Source organism: Tupaia chinensis, unplaced genomic scaffold, assembly GCF_000334495.1.
Source record: "Tupaia chinensis unplaced genomic scaffold, TupChi_1.0 Scaffold000078_1, whole genome shotgun sequence".
Taxonomy (NCBI): domain Eukaryota; kingdom Metazoa; phylum Chordata; class Mammalia; order Scandentia; family Tupaiidae; genus Tupaia; species Tupaia belangeri.
This window is the reverse complement of record NW_006159539.1, coordinates 1,158,558-1,176,127: the sequence shown is the minus strand read 5'-3', so window position 1 is coordinate 1,176,127 and position 17,570 is coordinate 1,158,558. Positions and strand designations below refer to the sequence as shown.

Genomic DNA, 17,570 nt, shown 5'->3' with positions numbered 1-17,570 from the left:
GATTCTAGACTGGATCTTCAATCAGCAGAAAATAATTCTATAAAGAAATTATGGGACAACTAGAAAATTTTGGATAGACTAAAAAATAGAAAATATTACATAAATATCAAGCTATCTGAATTTCATAATTGTGGTTATGTAAAATAATTTTTTTTTTCTTTTTAGATATACACTGTAGGATTTTTTTTTTTTTTTGGTCTGTTTTGTTTTATTTTTGTTTTTTTTCCTATAGTGCAAAGAGACAGAGAGAGAGTGAGAGAAATCACCCCATCGCCCCAGGGTGGATGGCCATGCCACAATTCTTCCTCTCTTCTCCTCTCTGCATTTGTGGGCACACACGTACACGAGCCCAGTGCATTTTTCAAGTGCAAGGTTTAGGACTCAAACCATGGAGTCAGCTATGTGGGACCCAGTTTCCTTAACTTCTACGCCACCTCCTGGCACTGCACTATAGCATTTAAAGGCTAATGGTTATGGTGTCTGCACACTGCTCTCAACGCTTAGCATGTAATACGGGGTGTGTCTGATACACAGCAAGAGGGAATAACTGGCAATGTTAACTTGTGAATCTAGGTGAACAGGATGGGGTTGTCTGACTGCTCCTGTTCTTTCACCTTTTCTGTAGCTCTAGAACACTTCACAATATTAAAAATGAGGTAGAAAAATAAGACATTCCACCTCTGAAAAGGGTAGGAAAAGGACTCCCCAGAGCAAACTACCTGGGTTCTTTCAGCAAGAGGACGGTCACACGAGTGTAAGGTGTCTTTGGGCCGAGAGTCCATGGTATGAGAAGGCTCATCTCCAACAAATTCACCTTTCGGTACGCTTTCGTCAGGTAACAGACACACGTTCTCCTTGTCACTGTCATCCTTTGACCTTACGGCTTCTGCCGCCAGTGAAACTTTCGGCGTCACTGCTGCTGATCGCGAACGAACAGGCCTTCCTCTCTGAACGGTCTCCCACCCTTCAGCATCTTTCCGTTCTGTACAATTAAGGGAAGCAAATAAATCCAGATTTATTTAGAGGATAAGAATATCTGGAAACCTATTCAATAAAAACATTGTCTCATTCTATTCCCACTAGATATAATATACAAACATGACCTCGGTACTGTGCAAGGTCTCTAAAACGTATGTATACATGATTATCCCTGTCTTACAAGTGACGAGACTGAGACTCGGAGTAAGGGCATGCACACGGTGAGTACTAATAAACACTCAGAGCACAGAGCATGCGTGAGCCCGGTTCTAAATGCCTTACATACAACTCTCTTCATCGTCACAAGAACCCTACAGATCAGTACCGTCATCCCTATCTTACGATGAGGAAACTGAGACAAAGGCAAGTCATGTGATCTGTCCAAGGTCACACCTGGAAATGGTAAAGCCAAGACTGAAGTCCAGTCAGGCTCCTAGTGGCCCTGGAAAACCTGTCACTCCATCTTCCAGAATTCAGACAGGCCTCACTCCAACACCCACGTTCTTTCCTCTACCTCAGCTCTAGTAACATACTTTGACTTCTTAGAAATAGACCCTTTTTTTTTTTCTTTTTTTTGGAGAGGTTTTTTTTTTTTTTTTTTTTTTTTGCTATAGGGCACGTGCGCTCGCCAGACAGAGAGAGACAGAGACAGAAAGCGAGAAATCACCCCCCAGGGGGGATGGCCATGCCACAATCCCTTCTTCTCCATTCTCCTCTCGGGATCTTGGGCACGCACGCACATGCGCCAGGCGTGAGTTTAAGCCACCGGATCCGGGACTTGAACCGCAGTCGACTACATGGGAGTCCAGCGACATAGCCATTACGCTAACTGCTGGTCCCAGAAATAAACTCTTTTGATAATCATAAAGTTACAGCCTATTAATTGAAAAAAAAAAAAAACCTGTTAGCCACATACGTGGAAACTGAGCGCTTCTGTTTCACTTCACACAAGATAGCCTCAAATAAACCTGAATCTCCTTCTACGATGTTTCAGAATGCCACAAAGTGAGATTTGTACATGCACAGTGATCTATACAGCCACAATTTAAAGTTACTGCGGCTGACTGTAGTTGTTTTTTCTTTTTCAAGAATTATTTTATTTAACTTTGTTATTTACTTATTTTTATTCTCTGACCAGAGAAGGGCAGAGCAAGAGAGAAAGAAAGAGAGGGAAAGCGGGAAAGCAAGCCAGCAGGTCCAGGACTCAAACCGCGGTCCACCATGTGAGAGTCCAGCGCCCTTAACCACCACGCCACCTGCTGACCCCATTATAGTTGTTTTAAATGAATACAAAGACTTCCAATTCAGGCTAGGAAAAGAAACCTCAACTTCATCTCTAGGTCCTCCTCCTTACAGCTAAAAACCCTGATCCAGCAAGCACAGGAAGACTCCAAGATACAGAACAAGGAGGCTGCCCTGGGCCTCCAGGCCTCGAAAAGCAGCACAGCATGAGCTCCCTAGGTCTGCTGGCTGCCTCCAACATGCTCTGCACGGGATGCTGTAAAAGCCTCCCCGGAAACATCAGCAAGCACGGACCAAACAGGCATCGGTGGCATGGTGGTTAAAGTGCTGGACACTCCCACATGACTGACCAGGGTTCGAGTCCTGGACCTGGTGGCCTGCTTTCTCACTTTCCCTCTGTGTGTGTGTGTGTGTGTGTGTGTGTGTGTGTCTGAAATGAAAATTAATGAATTAATAAATAAAATTAAATAATTATTAAAAAAGAAAAGAAAAGCCTGTTTGGCCAAGCCACAGGACAGGGAATGGCATGGCCTAACAAACAGAATCGCTTTGACAATACTCACTTTACTTCAACCAAATACAGAGCTGGGGGACCTGGGAGCCGATCTCCCGCCTCCCACTGACATACAGTGTTTTTAGTGCTTATTCTGTGTATTACATTACACTCACATAGTCTATCACAGCCTACTGGGATTGACCAGTATTAGTGTGAGTGAAATGTAGAAACCGTACTGGTTTGCTGTAGGTTTTCCACTTTGAAAATATAATTGTCTCGGGAACAGCAGTTAGCGTAATGGCTATGTCGCTGGACTCCCATGGAGCCAACCGGAGTTCGCATCCCGGACCCAGTTGCTTAAAAAACTCATGCCGGGCGCGTGTGCATGCGTGCCCAAGAGCCCAAGAGGAGAATGGAAGAGAAGGGACTACAGCATGCCCATCTCCCAGGGGGTGATTTCTTGCTCTCTGTCCACCTCTCCAGCGAGTGTATGTGCCCTATAGTAAAAATCTCTCTTAAAAAAAATATATTCCTTTAAAAGATTATTTGCTCATTCTTCTAACTGGTATACTAATGCATTTACCTTATCTTTGAAAATACATTATGTTCTGGGGCCATCACGTGGCATGGTGGTTAAGGGCACTGGACTCCCACATGGCCAACCGCAGTTTGAGTCCTGGACCTGGTGGCTAGCTTTCTCACTTTCTCTCTCTGTCTGTCCTCTCTGGTCAAATTAAAATAAATGAATGAATGAATAAATAAATAAATAAACAATTTTCAATAAAATAATTCCTTAAAAAAATGCATCATGGGGACCAGCAGATGGCGTAATGGCTACACTGCTGGACTCCCATGCAGTCAAGCACAGTTCAAGTGCCAGACTCCGTGGCTTAAACTTACACCACGTGCGTATGCACCCAGGATCCCGAGAGGGGAATGGAGGAGAAGGGACTGCGGCGTGGCCATCCCCCGGGGTGACTTCTCACTTTCTGTCTATTTTTCTGTCATTCAGTCATTCATTTTTCATCAGTTTCCTCTTTCCTTTTTTTTTTTTTTAAGAATTATTTAATTTGGGGGACCAGCAGTTGGCATAATGGTTATGTCAATGGACCCCCATGTGGTCAACCGCAGTTTAAGACCTGGACCCGGTGGCTTGAACTCACATCAGGTGTGTGTGTGTGCATGCCCAGGGTCCCAAGAGAAGAATGGAAGAGAAGGGACTGCGGCGTGGCCATCCCACTTGGGGGGGGGGTGTGACTTCTCACTTTCTGTCTCTCTGTGTCTATCTTTCTGGTGAGCACATGAGCCCTGTAGCAAAAATCTCTCAAAAAAAAAAGTTATTTAATTTTTTAAACTTATTTATTTATTTTTAATTTGACCAGAGAGAGAGGGAAAGTGAGAAAACAAGTCACCAGGTCCGGGATGCAAACCAGTTGGCCATGTGGAAGTCCAGTGTCCCAACCACGCCACCTGCTGGTCCCTCTCATTGTTTTATTAAAAAATACTTAAAAGACATTCTAGATATTTTATACCATTTCTACTATAAATATTCCATATGTCTTAATAGAAAGAAATTTTTTAAATATACAACAATATTATGGCATCCAAATTAACAACGATGCCTTAAATCAGTCTGTTCAATTTTTATACATATTTAACTTCAGTAAAACTTACTGCATAATGTAATATATACATCTGAGTTATCCTTTAATTATATGTATGATGCAAATTAAAAGAGAAATTATGAAATGAATCTTATAACCCACACAAGGAGGAAAAAAGCTAAGTGATAAAATTAAGAAAATTTAACCAAGGATTTTGGTTTCCAGTTAATTTAACTGGCTACCCCTAAGGAGTACTATGATTAATCACTTTATTTTTTTAAGGAAAGAAAAACATCCCTCTTTGAAAGCTTCCTTATAAAAAGAAATATTGCTTAAAACCTGAACCTACTTCATTAACCAATGAGATGGCCAATACAAACACAATGTTAAAATAAAAGCTTGAAATAATAATTGAAATGTATAAAGATAGGAGTATATCAAAATAGAAACTATAACTTAGGTCTCTTAGAAACTGAGAAATAAGTTACAGACAAATTACATTTTTAATGAACCTTCAGCAAAAACTATATTGAAAAATTATCCCCATAATGAAGAATGTTTAAGAGCAGCAAATCATGTGATTAAACTGTCAGAGAACTTCTAAATACTTAGAATAAAGTGCATAGAATAAAAAATATTTCATTTCATACTTTTACACTTAAATACATATTTTTTATTGACAGAGGCCACGTGAACCTGCCAGAGAGAGACAGAGAGGGAGAAAGCACCCCCATTGGGGCACAAGCATATCTCAATCCCTCCTCCAAGTCTCCATCCTTTCCGGAGTTGGGGCACATATGCAGACATGCCTGGCATGTTTTTCAAATCACCAGGGCAAGGATTCGAACCACTGTCAGCCATGTGGGGTCAGGTTCCTGTAACCACTAGGCAATGGAGCCAGCCTTACACATGTATCATTTGTAAAGTTTTACAAATGTCATCAGAAAATTGCACTGAAGGGCCAGCCGGTGGTGTAGAAGATAAGGCAGCTGGATTCCACATGGTTAACTGAGCAGTTCAAGTCCCAGACCCAGTGACTTGAAAACATGCCAGGTGCATGTGTGTGCCCAAGTTTCTAAAAGGAAGGGAAAGGGAGAAGGGACTGCAGTGTGACCATTTCCCAAAGGAGATGCTGATTCACTTTCCCTCTTTCTCTTTCTCTCTCCCCCTCCCTCTCCAATGAATCCACACACTCTCTGACAATTAAGAAAGAAAGATGGAACCAGCAGTTGGCGTAATGGCTATGTCGCTGGACTCCCATGTAGTTGACTGCGGTTCGAGTCCCAGACCTGGTAGCTTAAACTCACGCCGGGTGCATGTGCGTGTGTGCCCAAGATCCCGAGAGGAGAATGGAGAAGGGATTGCGGCATGGCCATCCCCCCAGGCAGTGATTTCTCATTTTCTGTCTCTGTCTCTGTCTTTCTGGCGAGCATATGTGCCCTATAGCTAAAACCTCTCCACCAAAAATAATAAAGAAAGAAAATCACACTAAATTTAAGTTCATACAACTAATGACTAAAGAGCACCTGAAATAATCCAAACCTGACTATATTATCATTTTTATCACTGTATTCAATTCACTAATATTTTATTTTAGATATTTATATTAATGTTCACAAAATGTCTTATTGTAATTTCTTTATAAGGTTTTTACATTAAGGTTATATTTACATCATAATACAAGACCAACTTTTTTATTCACAGAAGACATTCTGTAAGATTTATGCATTTTTACCTTAAATATTTGAAAAAATTCATAGGTAGTCACACTAACCTGGAATTTTCTTTTCTTTAAGTTTGCTATAGAGCATGTACACCTGCCTTAGAGAGATGGCAATAGAGAGAGAGGGGAAAAGTGAGAAATCATTCCTCAGGGGGAGTAGTCCTGCCACAATCCCTTCTCTATCCTCTTGGGGCTTTGGGCATGCACATACATGTGCCCAGTGTGTTTTCCAAGCTACCCTGTCCAAGACCCAAACTGCTTAACTGGCCATGTGGGATTCAGCCACCTTAACTTCCACACACTACCTGCTAACCTCGACCTGGAATTTGTTGTTCTAGTAATTTTTTTATCATTATTTTTCAGTTTGACAGAGGAGAGCAGCAAAGTACGAAAGCAAGTCACCAGGTCCAGGACTGGAACTGCAGTCGGCCATATGGGAGTCCCATGTCTTAACCACTATGCCACCTGCTGCCCCAGATCTAGAATTTTCTTTGTTAAAAGATTTTTATTTACATATCCCAAGTTTTTTGGGTTTAAATACTTACGAGTCCTTTCAAGTGGAAACAGCAGGTAGTATGTTGGTTAAGGTGCTAGACTCCCACATGGCCAACCGTGGTTCAAGTCCTGGACTCAGTGGCTTGAAAATCACGCCTGGTGTGTGTGTGTGCATGTATGCCCAGAATCCCAAGAGGAGAATGAAGAAGGAGGGACTGCAGCATGTGGCCATCCCCCTGGGGGTGATTTCTCACTTTCCCTCTTACTGTCTCACTCTGCCTCTCTTCAGCGAGCACATGCACCTTATGGGAAAAACATTAAAAATAATAATAATAATAATAAATGTTCTTTCAAGTTTTTCTAAATTTCGCAATGCAAGTTTTAAGTTGTAGTTTTCAAGAAATTTGTCAATGTCTTTTGTTTTGTTTCCAAATTTGGTGTGTAAAATTATAACATCCTTTTATCATTTTTTTTTACTATCTGTGGGATCTCTAGCAACGTCCTCTATTTGATTCCTGGAATTACAACTTGTCTGTTCTTTTTCTCGATGAATATAACTTCATATCTGTTAACTGTATCAGTTTATTTATTTATTTATTTATTTATTTATTTTTGAGAGGTTTTTGCTATAGGGTTCGTGTGCTTGCCAGACAAACAGAGAGAGACAGAGAGACAGAAAGCGAGAAATCACCCCCCAGGGGGGATGGCCACGCCGCAATCCCTTCTCCTCCATTCTCCTCTCGGGATCTTGGGCACACACGCACACGTGCCCGGCGTGAGTTTAAGCCACTGGGTCCACAACTCAAACCGCAGTCGACTACGTGGGAGTCCAGCGACATAGCCATTACGCTAACTGCTGGTTCCATGTATCAGTCTATTTAAAGAACCATCATTTGGCTTTATTGATTTCTCTATTATATGTCTTGAAAAAGAATTCATGGAAAATGCACATTTTGAAAAGACGTGCATGGACTTCGACTTTTTTTTTTTACACCAAATAAAGTCATACTTTAAAACTATTTTTCCTGGAGCTGGCAGGTGGCACGTGGACTCCCATATGGCCAACCACAGTTTGAGTCCCGGACCTGGCTTGCTTTCTCACTTTCCCTTTCTCTCCCTCCCTGTCTCTCTCTGATCAAATAAAAAATAAATAACAACAAATAAAATTAAATGAATAGATAATTCTTTAAAAAAAAAACTATTTTCCCTAAAACTTTTTCAAGTCCCCTGTGTATGTGTGTGCTTATATGAGAAAAAGACACAGATAAAAAGAAGTGGGAGAAAGAGGTAAGGAATTTTGACAGGGTCTCACCTTGTTGCAATTTTTGTATCTCTGTGTCCTAGAAAGTAAGGTTTACAGGTGCATGCAACCACGCCCAGTGTGTTCAGTTAGGAGTGGAAGCCAAACCCAGGCCTCCCTGTCAGTTCCAAGAGCTAAAATGGTGACATAATCTCTGCACCACCAAGGCTGGGCCAGACCTACATATTTCTTTCCCCTTTATGTTCCTCGGGTTTAATTTATTATTCTTTTCGAAATTTGTGACATGGATATAGAGTGGACTTAAACTTTTCTTCTTTTCCAGTATCTACAACTGAGGCTAGAAATTTTCCTCAAAGCATAGCTTTACCTTAATCTTACAAGTTTTTAAATGTTCGTTTTCATTGTTTTCTCCTTCCAGTTTTCATTGTGATGACTTCTCTAATTCAATAGGCTATTCGGAAAATACTACTTTGCAGTCTTTTTCAAAACTGCAAAAGTTTGGTGGGACCAGCAGATGGCGTAATGGCTATGTCGCTGGACTTCCATGTAGTCGACCGCGGTTCAAGTACTGGACCCGGTGGCTTAAACTCACACCAGGCGCATGTGTATGCGTGCCCAAGATCCGGAGAGAATGAAGAAGGGACTACAGCGTGGCCATCCCCTCTGGGGGGTGATTTCTCACTTTCTCTCTGTCTCTCTCTGTCTTTCTGGTGAGCACACATGTCCAATAAGAAAAAAACTCTAAGAAAAAAAAAAAGAAAAAAAAACTGCAAAAGTTTGGGAATTGTATGGCTATATTTTGTAATTGATTTCCAACTTAATCCCACTGTGCTCATGACTAACAGATTGATTTAATCACCTGAAATTTGTTAAGGCTTGTCTAAGGACTCAGCATGTTTCAGTTTTAGAAAATGTTCCATGTGTGCTTGAATATGTATTTGGACTTAAGAGTTCTGGCCATGACAAAGTAGCTTGTATCAAAACTGGCCCTCCTCTTGCCAAAAACAACAACAAAAAACCTAGACATAATACATAAGTCAACTGTTTCAGGCACTGGAAAGCAACCAATATAGGCAAATTTTGATGAACTATGGTTTCTGAAAAAAAGGGAATAACAATAGATACACATTCACCCGAGTGTGTTTCCTGATAACATTTGGAATTCAGAGCACAGGAAAAGTGAGTCCTAGTGGAAACCAGCATTCCCAACTGGCTTAGACAGATACTGAAGATTAGGGAATCCAAAGCAACTGGGATTTCAGAGGCAAAAAATCTTGGAGAGATTTGGGAGACTGCAGGGAATGAGCCAAAAACTCTGCATTCAATCTTCCTTTAAGAAGTCTGACAACTGCTAAGTTTCACAAGTACAGGGCAAGACTCCAAGAAAACTAGCAGAAAGCAGCAGCTGGGACGCTAATGAGCTAAGCAGATATTGAAGTAACTGTACAGTGCAGAGGAAAACAAAGTTGGAATTCAGGAAAGTAGTGGCCATGACAAACACCTCGGATTTTCACTTGAGACTGCAAAAGGAATAAAAACAAAACTAAAACACATTACCCTTAATAAAATCTCAACCAAACCTTAACAAGATTAGGATGATCTGTTTGTTCTCTATCACCTTGCTAGGCCCCACAAAAAAAAACTTTTGGAGAAGGTGCTATAATTTTCAATATGCAGCGTTACACATCCAATGACTAATCATGATGCATTTTTGAAAATGTCTTTAATCTACTTTCACTTATAATGGATGGTTTGGCTGGGCATAGCGTTTTAGACTAGAAATTACTTTCCTTGAGAATTCTGACACTGATCAGTTTTATTGACGCGTCCAGTCATTGTGCAAAAGCATTCTGATTCTAGGTCCTCTGTATACAAACTGCTTGTTTTCTGTCAGCACTCAGAGGCTCTCGTCCTCTGTGGGGTCAGAAACTTCCCACATGCTTTGGTGGCACTCTATTCTCATCCAACGTACAGGGCACATTATGGCCCATTTGGTCTACACTTAGCGCTCTGTCATGAGAAATTTCTTTTATGATTTTCTCTTTTACCTCACATTCCCTAATTTAGGTTATCCAAAACTGGGTATTCTCGTCATCTACTCCTGTATGACAAGCCCAAAACTTGGCAACTTAAAACAGGAGCCATTTTATTTCTACGCAATTGTTTGAGTCAGAAACCTGAGCACTGCCTATTGAGGAGGTTCATCGCTTTTCCACACGGTGTCACCCAGGGTGGGTCAGCTGAGGCCAGAGGATTCATAATGGCTTCATCACATGCCTGCAGTTTGGGTACTGGCTTTTGACTAAGACACCTTCCTCGTGGTTGCTTCGTATGGCCTCGGTCACTTCGGCTAGCTTCCAGAAACAAGAAAATGGGAGCTGCAGAGCTCTTTAAGGCCTGGGCTGAGAAGCTACATCACTATGTCATGGTTTGATTGGACCCTCAAAGTTCATGTACTGAGATTTGGTTGTGATGGGTTTAAGATGGTGAAACTTAATCCGACAATGGTTTTAAAAGATGGAACCTTTAAAAAGGAGATTAGAATTAAGGTCATTTGGCCATGAATGACTCCTGGTGGGATGAGAAGGAGAGGAAATGAGTCAAGACACAGACACGAGGGCTCCTGACCTCCCCAGGCTGTAATTCAGCCAGAAGACCCTCACCAGGTGCAGCTTCTAGACCTTGGTCCTCTAAGCCAGGAACTGAATAAACCTCTACTTTATAAATTACCCAAACTCAGGTATTTTCTGTTATTAGCAGTAGGATGGACTAGAACCGCCATTCTCATTGCATTCCATTATCATATAAATTCTTTTATACCATTTGAGCTGGCTATAGGGAAGAACAAATTAAATCCATGTGATCATTCTGTCATCTTTAACTAGAATTATTTTCTACTGCACATAATTTTAATCTTTAATACTACAGCTCCTGTTATAAATTACTTGAGTTACATGCGATAACTCACTGGGCACCACAGTAAACTGAAATCTCAAAACAGAAGATCAAAGTGGTCTGGCACAGAATTTTTCAGTACACTAAGAGTTTTTTTAAGCCAGCAAGATCAATCAATTCATCTCAACCAAGCAGGTTACTCATGAATAATTTAAGAGTGCTGTTTCAAATAAACCATAGTGCTAATAGCATGATTCCTTTGATTTTATAACACATTTCTCTCAGACTCTTTTAAGATTCAGAAAGAAAGCATTATGATTCCACAATTTCCTACATTTTCTTAAGAGAAAGATCTCTTGCCTACTGTAAATTTTCTATTACCCAGTTTGGATAAGAAATCAATGGAGAGACCAACAGATGGCATAATGGTTATGTTGCTGTACTCCCATGTGGTCAACTATGGTTCGAGTCCTGGACCCAGCAACTTAAAACTCATGCCAGGCACATGTGCATGCCCAAGATCCCAAGAGAAGAATGGAGAAGAAGAGATTGTGGCATGGTCAGCCCCCGGGGTGGGGAGGGGGGTGATTTCATGCATTGCTTAAAAGTAATACATATTATCTGAAATAATACAATGCAACTTACTGAGACCAAAACAGAAATAAACAAAATATATCCACAATGCAAAGACATGACTTCCTCTGTGCAATTAAGCATTTCTCTCTGAACTAAAAACCTCCAATGGAATCTTCCATTGAAGAAGAAAGAAAACAGTTTCTGAAGTTCTCCTTAACTTATAACACAAACTCCTAATTACATGTTAATGTTAAAATTTTAGTATCTATATATGTATTTAATTTCTATATTAAAAATATTTATGAAGGAGCCAGCAGGTGGCACGGTGGCTAAGGGTGCTGGACTCCCACATGGCCGACTACAATTCAAGTCCCGAATCTGGCGGCTTGCTTTCTCACTTTCCCTCCTCTTCTCTCTCACTCTGTCTCTTTCTGGCCAAATTAAAATAAATAAATAATAAAGTTAAATATAATAATTATTTAAAAAGTACTTGTGAAGGAAATTTTATGGGATAAATTCTTCCATAAATGGGCTCTCATAATAATACTGCTTCTATTTATTGGCATTCCTCAATTATTCTGATGGTATAAGAAGTAGATAGGTGAGCAAAAATAATCACAGATTATTACTTTGCAGTACTAAAATAATAATAAAATATTTATCAGTGAAACAGTAACAAGCTACTTAAAAGCATATACTATACTGCCTAGAGAACGGACTAGCCTATCTCTTTCCTAAGTCAAAAGAATGCTCAAGAATTTTATAAATGATTTAACAAAAGACACCGTTCTCCTTGAAGTTGACACCGAGCAAACCTAAAACTAGAATGGCCTGAATAAGCGATCATGTAGCATGAAAAAGGAGTTACACTCAGCTTTCAAATTTAAGTTTTAACTAAGTAAATGAATGTCACGCAGATAATATGAAAAGATAAATAACAATTCTATCGGGAAAAATCTAAACAAGATAAACAAACACCTCTACATACTCGCAAGAAGGCTACTGCAAAGTCACTTGCCATTTCTGCGGGGAGGCTTCTGTGCTGCCATGGGCGGGCAGGCCTGCGCGGGTGCGGCCTCTGCAGCGGCAGCTGAGTGTGATGACCCTTTACTGTGTCACCCCAGCTGACCCCCGTGGGAGCCAGACGGGGTGTAGCCACTGTGCCAGGGGAACCCCTATGCAGAGAAGTGAAAACCTTTGATAAATTAAAATGGAAGTATTATATTTAAATTTTAATATCTTTAAATTTTAAATTAAGAATATATGTGTGTGCAGGTATGTGTCCATGTATACAACATCACTCACTTTCACAGGAATTTAAGGTAACTACATTCATAAATTTATCCTAATACTTCATTAATTTTTATGGAGTACGACATTTTACAAAGTGTGGGAGCAAAGAAAAGAGAATAAGAGAGGCCAGCAGGTGGCGTGGCAGTAAGGCACCGGATACTCCCACATGGCCAACCACAGTTCGAGTCCCAGCTTGCTTTCTCACTGTCCTTCTCTGTGTCTCTCTCTGGTCAAATTAAAATAAATGAGTGAATACAAAATTAAATACATAACTTTTTTTAAAAAAGAAAAGGGAATAAGAATGATATACAAACCCTCACCGGTTATTTAGAAGAAAAATACACTTAAGTGGGGAATCTTTATAAAAATTTTGCATAGATATCTTAAACTTATTTTTATTCATGTGTTTTAACAGTATAAATGTTCATTAATTTGCCGATCTTGATGTGAGTATTAAAACAGCTTTTCTAGGGCCGGCAAGTGGCATGGTGGATAAGGGCGCTGGATTCCCACATGGCCAACCACGGTTTGAGTCTCAGACCTGGTGACTTGCTTTCTCACTTTCCCTCTTTTACTCTCTCTCTCTCTGTCTTTCTGATCAAATTTAAATAAATAAATAAATAAAATGAATGAATAACTAAAATTAAATAAATAATAAAAAAAAAAAAAAAACCAGCTTTTCTATGCCTCCATTTCTTTCATGAACCACGAGTACAAGGCTTCGCTGACATCTAATTCTGGTTCCTTCAACGTGACGTAAAAATTCAGTGGCACCCACTGAAGAGTTTAATGGCAATTATCCTCAACCTTAATATTTTCCCCAGGCCCTCACAATTGTCCTAGTCACTCCACATTTGACAACAATTTTATTTCAATAGTTCACCTTCATCAAAGTTTTCCCAAAACTTACCTTAGTTTTCATACAAACAATGCCTTCTTTTCATACTCACACTTCATTGGTTTATTTAATGGTCAAATTATGAATTAAAATAATGAAAACAATTTACACAAACCAAGCTTGGCCACCTCTACATACTCGCAAGAAGGCTACTGCAAAGTCACTTGCCATTTCTGCGGGGAGGCTTCTGTGCTGCCATGGGCGGGCAGGCCTGCGCGGGTGCGGCCTCTGCAGCGGCAGCTGAGCCTGTGTGATGAGCCTTTACCTTGTCAGCCCAGCTGACGCCCGTGGGAGCCAGACGGGGTGTAGCCACTGTGCCAGGGGAACCCCTATGCAGAGAAGTGAAAACCTTTGATAAATTAAAATGGAAGTATTATATTTAAATTTTAATATCTTTAAATTTTAAATTAAGAATATATGTGTGTGCAGGTATGTGTCCATGTATACAACATCACTCACTTTCACAGGAATTTAAGGTAACTACATTCATAAATTTATCCTAATACTTCATTAATTTTTATGGAGTACGACATTTTACAAAGTGTGGGAGCAAAGAAAAGAGAATAAGAGAGGCCAGCAGGTGGCGTGGCAGTAAGGCACCGGATACTCCCACATGGCCAACCACAGTTCGAGTCCCAGCTTGCTTTCTCACTGTCCTTCTCTGTGTCTCTCTCTGGTCAAATTAAAATAAATGAGTGAATACAAAATTAAATACATAACTTTTTTTAAAAAAGAAAAGGGAATAAGAATGATATACAAACCCTCACCGGTTATTTAGAAGAAAAATACACTTAAGTGGGGAATCTTTATAAAAATTTTGCATAGATATCTTAAACTTATTTTTATTCATGTGTTTTAACAGTATAAATGTTCATTAATTTGCCGATCTTGATGTGAGTATTAAAACAGCTTTTCTAGGGCCGGCAAGTGGCATGGTGGATAAGGGCGCTGGATTCCCACATGGCCAACCACGGTTTGAGTCTCAGACCTGGTGACTTGCTTTCTCACTTTCCCTCTTTTACTCTCTCTCTCTCTGTCTTTCTGATCAAATTTAAATAAATAAATAAATAAAATGAATGAATAACTAAAATTAAATAAATAATTATTTCAAAAAAAAAAAAAAAAAAAACCAGCTTTTCTATGCCTCCATTTCTTTCATGAACCACGAGTACAAGGCTTCGCTGACATCTAATTCTGGTTCCTTCAACGTGACGTAAAAATTCAGTGGCACCCACTGAAGAGTTTAATGGCAATTATCCTCAACCTTAATATTTTCCCCAGGCCCTCACAATTGTCCTAGTCACTCCACATTTGACAACAATTTTATTTCAATAGTTCACCTTCATCAAAGTTTTCCCAAAACTTACCTTAGTTTTCATACAAACAATGCCTTCTTTTCATACTCACACTTCATTGGTTTATTTAATGGTCAAATTATGAATTAAAATAATGAAAACAATTTACACAAACCAAGCTTGGCCACTATGAAACCCTCTGTCAACTCGTCAGAACACTAAGCTAACAGACATAACTTGACCAGCAGAAGCAGGGTGACCAGTGGGACCACGGGTGGCCCATGAGCCACAACTGGCCAGTAAGCTGACAGGTGATGAAAACTGTCGGCTACCCCATGGCACAGCTAGTGTGATCGGCGGGAGAACCTCTCACCACACGTGCACTAGCTCCCGGTGCTAAAGCAAGCCGTGCACTTACACGTACTCTGAGTCAAAGACTAACGGGGCTTGAACGTAAAAATATTTTCGTGTTCATACACACACAGAGATACACACATATACATATGGATGTACACTTTTCCCCATTCTTACTAAGGTCTGTTACATGGTTCCAAGGTTCATCAACCTTCACCAAAGGCAATACTACCTAATAACTGCATAAAAGAAATGGAAAATGAAAGTGTGATTCTATTGACTGGTCAATCAGCTTTCACAAAGTACCAGGTACAGTGCTGGGTGCTTGGAATACAGAAATACAGCAAAGTCTTACCTCAAAGAAGGTCATAGTATAAGTGGAAAAAAAAAAAAAGACATCAAAAAATTTCCACACGTGGCAAATGTAACAATGCAAACACATCAAAACGTAAAAGTTGGTAACTGTCTTGGGGTAGAGGGACGATAAGAAGCAGTCAAGAAAGGTTAGGTTTCCACACCCCAGTGAGAATGCGCTCGCTCGCTCGCTCTTTAGCTCATTCACTCACTCTCTTTCATATGTCCTCTAAAATTTTTTTTTTAAAAAAAGTTAGTTGTGTTTTTTTTGTTTTTTTAACAGAGATTTTTTGCTATTGGTCACATGCACTTGTCAGAGAGACAAGAGACAGAAGATAGAAAGCGAGAAACAGGCCATGCCACAATCCCTTCTCCTCCATTCTCATCTTGGGATCTTGGCACACACGTACACGCACCTGGCATGAGTTTTAAGTCACCAGGTCCAGGACTCAGAACCCCAGTTCAGACTAAGTGGGAGTCCAGTGACATAACGATAACGCCATTTGCTGGCCCCAAGAGGTTACGTTTTTAACAAAGGAAAGAGAACTAACCAAGCACGGCGTTTACTAAACCCTCTGTTACACATCAAATAGTAAGACCTATTCTAAAGAATTAGAATCTAACAAATATCTGTCCTAAAAGCAAATTCCCCCAGGGACATTTGTGGAACACAAATATGACAATGTTTAACATCATAACTACCAGAGGCAGCAATACCATTTGAGATAAATACAGAGCTGAACAAAAAACTTAGGAAGCTGGAGAGTGAGGTGCCCAGAGGGGCCTTTGGAAAGCTCCAACATATTCCTGACAATAGGCGGCCACACCCATGTGCGGGTTATGTGCATGCCCAGGGAAGAGCTGAGGGCACCACTCTCTCCTCTCTGATCAGCCTGAGGCTCTGAGGGAGGAGGAAGTGGTGTCAAAGGCAGACATGTGAACTGCAGACGCTGAAAGTGTGTCCCAACAGACACGCAGAACCACGCTGGACTAAGGCTGCGGGCTCGTGCTATTTACGGAACCCTCTGTCAAATCATTAGAACACTAAGCTACCTAGAGACTTAGTGGCTACACATAACGAAGAACAGAGATGTCACAGATTACTTCCAAAAAGTCACTACACTAACAGTAACGACAACGAAAAGTCACAGTAATGATCCGGGAGAGGGCAGCAATCTTTTCCCCAGAGCTATCAAATTTTATTATCTAAAATAACTAGTTTTTAGCACAAAAGTGACAAGATGATCAAATAAACAGAAAAGTACAGGCCATTCATAAACAGAAAAACTGTAATAGGAAGTCAGTCATTGGACACAGTACACAAAGATTTTTAAATCAATTACAACAATGACATATAAAGAACAACGAAAAGCAAAGGGAAACCTTATCTAATGAACTAAGGAAAATATGAGAACAAAGTTTCATCAAATACAGAATATCAATAAAAAGAAATTAAGTATAGAAAGAACCACACAGATGTCGATGGAGTTGAAAAGTAAAACAAACAATTCACGATGGGAGCTTGACGGTAGACCTGAGCTGGTAGAAAGATCGGTCGCAATTACCCAGTGCGTGAGACAGAGCAGCTGACAGGCCTGTGAGTACCAAGATGTGCACACTGGGATTCTTAGAGAACAGGAGGGAGAAAAAGGACAGAAAAAATATTTGAAGCAATAACAGATAAAACTTCCAAATCTGATGAAAAGCACCAATCTACACATCCAAGATACTCACTTGGATGAGACCAACCGAGATACATCCTGATTAAACTACTGCAAGCCAAACATGGAGAGTGCACCTTAAAAGTTCTGAGAGAGAAAGAACACATCATATTAAAGCATCCTAGGTAAGAAATGACAGCTGATTTCTGATCAGAAACCATGGAAGCCAAAAGCCAGTGTGATGCCATATTCAGAACTCTGAAAGGAAAAGACTGGTAACCAAGGATTCCATGTACTGCAAAACTATCCTTCAAAAACTGATGGATAAATTCAGGTATTCCCAAATAAACAAAATTGAGAAGTTGGCCACCAGCAGACCTGCCTGACAAGATATACTAAAGGGAGTCTTCAGCTGAATGAGCAGACAGTAGGCCTGACGTGGCCC

At 40.3% G+C, this 17,570-nt stretch overlaps 1 protein-coding gene across 2 annotated transcripts in view; it reads right to left on the bottom strand.

The window, feature by feature from the left end:
- SCAPER (S-phase cyclin A associated protein in the ER) overlaps positions 1-17,570 on the bottom strand; it is a 278,443-nt gene that overhangs the window by 221,165 nt on the left and 39,708 nt on the right. The window contains exons 8-9 of one of the 2 annotated variants that reach the window (XM_006142594.3): positions 13,630-13,790; positions 720-982 (exon numbers count right to left, since the gene is read on the bottom strand). In XM_006142594.3, coding sequence (XP_006142656.1) covers positions 720-982; positions 13,630-13,790 — 424 coding nt within the window. Of the gene's footprint in view, positions 1-719; positions 983-12,288; positions 12,364-13,629; positions 13,791-17,570 lie in introns of those variants that run through there. The other variant, XM_006142593.2, reaches the window with a different exon arrangement.